This window comes from Teleopsis dalmanni, chromosome 1 (assembly GCF_002237135.1).
Source record: "Teleopsis dalmanni isolate 2A chromosome 1, ASM223713v2, whole genome shotgun sequence".
Taxonomy (NCBI): domain Eukaryota; kingdom Metazoa; phylum Arthropoda; class Insecta; order Diptera; family Diopsidae; genus Teleopsis; species Teleopsis dalmanni.
In genome coordinates, this window is record NC_051846.1 from 116,486,790 (window position 1) to 116,495,929 (window position 9,140).

Sequence of the window (9,140 nt, forward strand, 5' to 3'; positions counted from 1 at the left end):
CATCAGCAATGCGTCCTGATGATATGATAATATGTCATTATTTTAAAAGCTTCGCAAACAGACTCTCATCAGTTGCGTACCATTGAAAATCGAAATTGTTTGTCATTTTGTGGTGTATTTCATTGCAGGAAAAACAAATTTAAAAATTGGCAAAAAAATTATATTCAACATAATGAAGCATATCATTCAATACTTGCTTGTAAGTTTGTCATGAATTAATAGAATTGATTGCAGTATGTACTTTTGTGAGAAAGCACTTAGCTTAGATAAAATAGATTTACATTATCCTGTACAATTCTATAAAATTACCTATAAATTTTAGTAACAGATTTTAATGGGTTAATGAGGACTAGTAATATTCAATATACAATTTACATACAATATTGAATATAGAAAGGTAAAGAACACCTTATGAGACTGGATATACACACGAATGCAAACTGTAGATTCTGTGAAGAAAATGAGAAGTCGGCCACACATTTGCTGTTAGAATGCCCTGCGCTAATGCACATACGGAATAGGCTCCTGAGAATGTATATTCCTGTGGAAGAGGCAATAAAACTCTGTAAAGTAAGTTCTATAGTACTTTTTATTGACGCAACAGGGCTTAGAGACCTACTCTAAATCCAGAAGCTGGCACAATAGACCCGACGGTCGCAGTGCCACATCCCCTAACAATAATAATAAGGGAAAGAAATATATCACCAGCATAGAAAATAGTTAATTGGGGGGTCTTGAAACAAAGAGTTTAATAAGTTTTCTATTATGAACGTATTTCAGTTTAAGTTCAAAGTTAGATGAATTTTTGGCAGTAGCGAGGCGTCAGCTTTTTGGCAAGGTGTTCACAATTTGAACAAAACAGAATTCCAACAATAACGTATGCCCCCTTCCCCTGAGTTTTGTCCTTTCCACAAGCAAATAGCATACAAGACCAACAAAACAATTTATTTAAATGTTCGCAGCCTGTGATCCACTGGTTTTTATGGTAAATAGCTGTAGGAAAACGGTGACTTACCACAGATTTCGACATTTTTACATCAGGTACCAAATTCTTCATATCTGGAGTTGGTCTATTCATTTCATGAATTAAAACCTTTTTTTAAGAAGATTGTTTAAAAAAGATATTTGAATCAAATCTTTAATCACACATTTATCCATTTCTAAATATTATTTTTCACTTCAAATTCTTTTAATTTTTTTCTTTACTTTTACCATTTGCTAGTATTTCCAACCTCTACATAAGAGCAAGAAACTCTCATGCATTCATTTACTCTTTTACTTTGTAAATACTATGCGCGGTTCAGTTTTTTTACTGAACCATTTGCCCATATAAAACGGCAACCGTGACTTTGATTGTATTTGCACGCTTTGTATGAACTTCGGGTTCAGTTTAGTCGACTGAACCTCTAGTCAAATGTAAGGCGATTTTCGATTAGTCATTTCTTTTCTTTTTTGTATTTACTTTGAAAAATATTGGAGGTCCACTTTTTTTATTGAACCGCTTGCACGCATTAATTTAAGAGTTATGATTATTTTACGTACATATTTTGCGCGGATTGTTTTCACTTTTATTTTTATATTTGTTTGTATGTTTTGTTTTGTGTATTCCATATTCCCAATGTGAATGTGATTTCATTTGCATCCTTCGTAAGCAGCGCGGTGCAGTTTTTATTCTGACCGTTATTATATTTTAAGAGGAATGTGTTTTCTCTTTTATTAATTATAAATAATGTTGGGTGTAACTAACATATGTGTGATTTTGTTTGTATTGTACGTTTTGTGTTTATGTTAATCTGTTTGGAAAAGCTTTTATAAAAAATGTTAAGTAGCAACAAAGCGAGATTATTAATCTTATAAAAAAAAAGATCTAAAAAGGAAGCTTTGTTAAGCTGTTCAGTGAACACTCTGAACCAATCAGACGCCTCGCCTCTGATTTTTGGCTATATTCAAGCAATGTCCAGAAACAGAATATATTATAGAAAATTTTATATAAATATTGATATATTCGATGGTTGCACAATTCTTTTTTTTATTAATTTCTTACGTTATATATCTACTTGAATTAATTTAAGACTACTTGAATTAATTTAATTTAATATTTAAAAGTTGTGTGAAAAGTAATATTTGTGAGAACATTTGTTCCACCTGAACATCAAGCCCATTTAGCTTTTCTAAATTTATTTAAATAATGAAGAAGAATAAAATGATCGGCTTAGTGAAAAAATATTCTGTCTACTTTAATTTAAATTTTTAAAATCGAAGGATCATAAATTTTTTTTTTTAATATTTTAGACGTCTGAAATGCAGTCTATATACTTAAGATGAGCTTATTGATAATATAGTATCTGTTATTGCTTTACAGTTCCTCTATTAACTTCCGATCTCAATTTAACTGCCAATTAATAAAAGACTAATAGCTCTCCCTATCCATACTAATCTACCCCATGGTGCTTTTAATCATTTCTTCAAATAAATCTAAAGCTTTCTTTTAAAACACATTTTCGTATACTTAATTTGTGAATTTGACTTAGCCCTTTTATACTTCAAGTCGACGTTAAGTGACTTTTTAGTGGTTTCCAATCGGTGTTCCGCAAGATTGTTAAATATGGTCCAAGAATTAAATTTAGCAGGTATAAATACAAAGCTTGTAGTTTGCCCATTGAGACCTCACTTATTACAAAATAAGCGCAAAAAATTGTTAAGTGCTTGTATTTTATTTTATAGTCTATGTAATGTACCTAAGCATTATAGATTTTACCAGAAATACAATGATGATGATATTGATGTATGATGATATTAAAATAATCATAGAGTTTATTATTCTTAAACTTTGTGGCCCCGACTAATAACAAAAATATTATAGTGGTCCTTGGTCACTATTTTAGAATCATCATCATCCGTGACTATACAATCCATATAGGACCTAAGCCTGTTTAACAACATCCTTCCACTCTTTGTTTTTTGCTTTTGTTTTCCAATTTGTTATGTTTATTTCTTTTACTATTTTAGAATAATAGAATCAAATTGGTGACGTATAAAGAAATCTAATATCGGAAATATATAAATAGTCCTAATGTTCGCTTCTTATAAATTTAGCTAATACTATTAAAATTCATTGTTTATTTTATTTTATTTACTTATTTTAAATTTAGACACATTTCGTAAAATCAGATTTTTTTTGATCGAAGAGTTTGCAGAACAAAAGATCTGTGCTATTTAAATGCTTTGAGGCCTTTACCATAATTTCCTTAAGCATGATATATTATAAGGAATCATTTAATTTAATTAGCATAATTTAAATTAAATAACTTCATAATTTATTTAATAATCGCAAACAGCTTAAAAATAAAATTGAACCGAATTTTATGAAGCATTAAACTGTTTATGTTGTACTTAAATTATGTTAATTAATATTTGTTGATTTTAATGAGCAGCTAACGAATGGTCAATTTTTGGTATAATTGATCTATTTTAATTGTGCATTTGCAATGCATTTTACGGATTTCGCAAATTTTTGTTTCATTTAATTTAAAAACCGCAAACGCTTGAGCCACAAATTCACACTGTAATTCAATTTTATGTTAAAAATTGTTTATCGCCCACCACAAGGCAGGGCCTTTAATGCATGTACGCAATTCGAAATTCTCATAGACGTCGAACGATGTTTTATGATGTTGAACATTAAACAAAAGCACCTATTTTACAAATTTATTAACCTGCGCTGCCATTCCCCTGGGATGTGTTCAGCACTCACTAGAAAATATTTTACAATTATTGCTTTTAATTATTTATTGCCCTTTCGGATTTCGCATTATTAACACTTCGTTAGAACTTTTGTTGATGCAGCAAAACGTTGCAGTTGCATGTTACATTTTTTTAATGCGGATGCACGGAACCAGTGAGCAGTGAATGCATTTGTATTCCTCGCCAGACCGGCACAGAGGCATATTTTCAAATTGTTTGCAAGGAATTTTGTTCAGAGTTCGATTATTTTTTTCCACATTAAATATTTATAAGAAATTTCGCAAACAATTGGAAAATTGCCCGATAGGTTGATGAACACACCATTGGAGGTGATAGCTTGACTGGGAGAGAGTAGGGGTTTTGAATAAATGAACTAATTTTCACTGTATTTTTATTAAAACTGCAATATTCTAAAATATATTATTTATATTTTAAAGTGTATACTAGCAGCAGACGAAAATTAGTTTATTAAAGTGTTGAAAAAAAAATTAAAAATAATTAATCAGTACATAGCTTCACCTTCGCAAGACAACATTTTAGATTAAATTTAAGTATGTTATTTATACTACAATAAATTGATAATTTATACTATAAATAAATATATAAATCAATTTGTACTATATCCATTCGTTATGCAGAATTTTATGTTATTAATGTAGAAATCAATAAAATCGACTTATAATAATTGTCTCATTATAGATGGTTAACAATCCGTTGGATTAACAATCCGTTGGATTAACAATCCGTTGGATTAACAATCCGTTGAATTGAATTCTATAATTTATTATGAACACTCATTACATTTTTGTTTTTTTGCATTAAGGTATATACCAGAACCTATAATAAGCAACTCAAGCCATTTTACTTTTATTTTGCAAATTAGTGTTTATCTATTTAGTGTAGACTTTAAACATATTCGAAACAAACGTTTTTAGATCCAAGCAAGAACTTAATTTAACATCTATTTGTCTGCTTGTTATTTATAACTTTATATACTATACGAGTGAATTAACGTAATCAGTTGTAATTAGGGAAAAGGTGTTGATTGGGAATGGGCGGGGTTTAAATTGTTGGGTTTGGGAGGTTGTGGGGTCCATACTGTAGCAGCATAGTGGTTTTATCCCATAAGCAACCTGCGAGCGATTTTAACACATTATTACGAGATTTCACCCGACAGCACATAACCGAGGCATGAGTTCGATGGCTGTTTTGATCTTGAATTGACTGAACTATTTTTGGGCACAGTCAAGATACCTCTTTAGTCTAGGAAGAAAATAGAGTGCAGGAGGATATATTTCGAGATAGATAAAGATTTCTATTGTCCAAAAACGATGTCGCAAGGGGAAAGAATGCATTCAGTTTGTTGCACAATATACATAGGAAGTTAGAGTCAAGATACCTTTTTAGTTCAGGAAGTAAATAGAGTGCAGGAGGATTTATTTCAATGTAAGGATAGGTAAAGATTTCTATTGTTCAAGAACGATGCCACAAGGGAAATGTATGCTTCCAATACAAATGTATGCTTTTTGTTGTACAATATACATAGTAGGGTCTTGGATTGTAGTTAGAATTGTAAAGATATCAGCATATGTTATGACTTTGACTCCCTCAGGGGGGTGCGGGAGTTTGGACATATATAAGTTGAAAAGAATCGGTTTAAGAACGCTACCCTGGAGACATCATGTTTCAAATTCCTTGTTTTCGACTTGGCTTTGCTAAAAAAGCAACTCGCTATTTAATATGTTTGCATTAGTTTGCAAAACTCTGATATATTGCTTTAGATGTAATCGAATATATTCACGATATATTCCATCAAACTCTTTTCATGAAAACCAATACTGTAAATTCTTATTCACTAATAAGTAAAAGGGAAAAAAGTAAGTCTGCAGTATAAAATCATTCTATTTTCCGAAATATTGGAAACTTTATTTTTAGGTCAGTTAATACAAATAAACTAATATATGTTTTATTCCATATATATCCGTATGACGGTTTTGGTGGGTAGGGCTGTACCCATCTGTAAAATTATTCAATATTATTATTGTGTAATACATAATTTCTTGTATCTCTTAAACACATTGCCAAATGATGGCAACTCTGTATTAATAGCAAATATCTATCTTTTGAATCTATATATTATACATAGACTTAAAGTTGATATGTTGGAACTTATAGCCATTAAGTTGTTATTAACAAGGCAATTGTGGCAAAGATCGTTAAAAGTCTTTCGCAAGATATTTGTAAGATCGACTGGAAGACCGTTTGTAAGATTTTAGCTATTCTGACACAAAAGTCTTTTAAAAATAAGTTTTATCATTTGTAATTCGTGATAGAAAGCTGTTTTCTTTTATTTCAGATGTATGCATGAGCCGTCAGATGTATGTCCCATTATTATTATTATTTATACATATATAATTATATATTAAATTTAACTCATATCATAAAAGAAATGGTAGCAACTATTTCTGCATTCACAACAACAGTGGCAAAAAAAAATTAATTAGTTTTAAAATTATAGCTTAAATATATATAAATAAATAAATAGATGAATAAATCAATGTTAAATAAATATTAATATATATTAAAATTTAAATATTTAAAAAATATGTGTTATTAATTACATAAAAAACATTTATGTATTAAAATTTTTATAAACAGTATTAAAAATGAAGTTGGAAGTAATTGTTCTATTTTTATAAACTTCGATTAATTAATTAATTGTTAATTTCTATTTTAATTATTATGTATTTTATTTTGTATTAAAAGAATTTTGTGCAAGAAAAAAACAAACAAAATCCTACCTGACAATCGTAAGGCCTGATTAATAGCAGATCTTTCATTTGGTCTTTAGAAAACAGAGCTTATTCTGAAAAAAGATCGCTGCCAGAAAACGAAAGATCTTTGAAACAATCTTTCGAAAGATTTTTGAATATGGTGAGCAGAAAGATCGTTGCCAAGATTGTACAAAGCTTTTCAACATTGATATGATAGAGAGAACTCCGGACCATATTTACAAAAAGAGTTCCTACAGTGCCTCTTGAAAACTTGAAAATGTGATGACGCAGACGAATAGTAGGACTAATTTAAGAGATGGAAAATTTTTAAAGATGAATTATTTTATATCTTATATGTTTTTGTTTTAAATTTGATGCTATTTGAATTATTTGCTAATAGAATGATTAGCTTCGACAGCAGCCACACTTTGTCTTTCAAGCAACTGGAGCACGAAGACCACGACTTTGTTCTTCTGACTGCTCCAAAAGGAAACTAATTCCAAATTTTCAATAATTATTGAAACCTACCTTTGTTTGCTTGACTTATTCTTAAGAAATCATTCTGAAATTGTGTATTGTTTTATTTTTAAATGTGAAATTTTGCTTAGTCATGGAAACATTTTTTGCGTAGGCAAAATAAAATGCTTGAATGGTAAAAATAATTAAAAATAAAACAAATTCTTTTTTGTTTCTATTAAAAATTGTAAACTCAAGGCCAGCTTAACATTGCTAACATGACGTCATAATTATGTAATATTATAATTAAAATTTTTTCGTGAAAATACAAAGCCACAAATACTCACTTTATTGGAAGATACGAGTATACAAGTGCTTCTTTTTTAAACACACGATTGAATATTAATTAAGCAAAAACTTTGAGAAGGAAACAGTTCTTAACAAATTTATAAGACATTTTACATTACTAATTGCACAAATAAATAAATAAATGAAAAGCAAATAAATGAAGTTTAAACGGATTTGGAAACAGAAATAGAAGAGTCACTTATGCCAAAACAATTATGAAGCCGCAAGATTTTTGAGCAAGACATCTGAGGGCTCCTCAGAAAAAGATACATTATATTATTGAATTTATTTTAAATTAAATATATTTTTTGTGCTCTTAGTAAAGTCGGTAGCCAATTATTTGAATACACAAAATTTTGTTGTATATTTTTAAAATCCACTTAAGAAACCTGCTCCAAAAATAATTGTACGATTTCAAGCAGTACAATATAAAATGGGGAAAAAATTGTTAATTAGAAAAATTGGTATTAAGAAATATTTGCTGGCTTAAATAGTTATTAATTGCTCGTTTTTTATAGATACACACGTGTGTGCCTGTGTGCGTTCTTCGTTGGCTGCTTCAAACCCATTGAAAGTCAATGTGCACTTCAAACCCATCAAATGCGTGGAGCATCACTTGTTATTATTATTATTATTATTTCATATTTATTTTTATTCTAAATTTTGGATTGTTACATGTTTCATATTTGGTAACAGTTCTGCCATTAATTCGAAATTAAACGATACTTGGACTATAAATACTGTAAACGTTTTGTTAGAAGCCATCATTTGGGTTCAACACATCGATAGTGCTGACTTCATTATAGTTTTATTGAGAAATTAAATCAAGGGTAAAAGAAAATAAATTCTCAAAAATGGTAAGCTCTACAGGATTTTGCTAAAATATTATCCTCTTTTCTAAGTTTAAACCAATTTTACAGAAACTCTTCGTGGTTGCGTGTTTGGTTGCTTTTGTAGCGTTTACTGCCGCTGAAACAGCTGTAAATGATGTTGCCATCGATGTGGCTGCTGAGCCATCAAGAGAATATTTGGCACCAGTAGAAGATAATGCTGATTTAGCTAAGGATGGCTATCGTTATAAAACAGTACGCAGATTGAAGTACCGCCACCGTCGTGATGTTTCTCAAGAATACTTGCCACCATTAGAGACACCTAGCCAAGAATATTTGCCACCAGTAGAACCAGAGACTAAAGTAGCTGAAGATGGTTATCGTTACAAGACTGTACGTCGTCTTAAGTTCCGTCGTCATCGTCGTGAGGCTGATGCTTCTGAAGTTGCAGCTGCCGAAGCTCCTGCCAATGAATACCTTCCACCAGCTGAAGCACCAGCAGAAGAAGCTCCAGTAGAACAAAAATCTGCTGAATTGGGTGCTGATGGCTATCGTTACAAGACTGTTCGTAGAATCAGATACCGTTATCGTCATTAAATTATGCATACGATATGTTGATATTGACAAGGAATTCGGACCAAATTATGCCTACCAGTACATTGACCATACGAGTCTATTTCTCTTTTAGTTTTTTAAATTCGATTTTTTTACAATAAAAATTTAGTAAAATTAAGTAATTCAAAAAATAAAGCAAGAATAAAAATTTTATTCATAAAAAATGATACTGTTTAAACTAGTTAAAAGAGAATATTGCAGAGATTATTATTTTCAGCTAATATTGTATTTAAATCAATTTTGTTATTACATATATTAATACTTGCATAACAACTTTAGGGTTTCAATAATCTGCTACCATCTGTTCCATCTGTTAATTAAACGATTTGTCAGCTTCTATCTCAATAATTCTTCTCCAAGTCATGGTTTATCA

The 9,140-nt window shown here is 30.1% G+C and overlaps 2 protein-coding genes across 2 annotated transcripts in view; both read left to right on the forward strand.

Annotated features, from left to right (window-relative positions):
- Positions 1–9,140, forward strand: part of LOC119667770 (cdc42 homolog) — a 324,819-nt gene that overhangs the window by 296,076 nt on the left and 19,603 nt on the right. The window lies entirely within an intron of this gene.
- On the forward strand, positions 8,057–8,853 carry LOC119667771. The gene is made up of 2 exons (XM_038077083.1): positions 8,057–8,179; positions 8,243–8,853. The coding sequence occupies exons 1-2, from the start codon at positions 8,177–8,179 to the stop codon at positions 8,747–8,749; spliced, it is 510 nt and encodes a 169-aa protein (XP_037933011.1). The 5' UTR covers positions 8,057–8,176; the 3' UTR covers positions 8,750–8,853.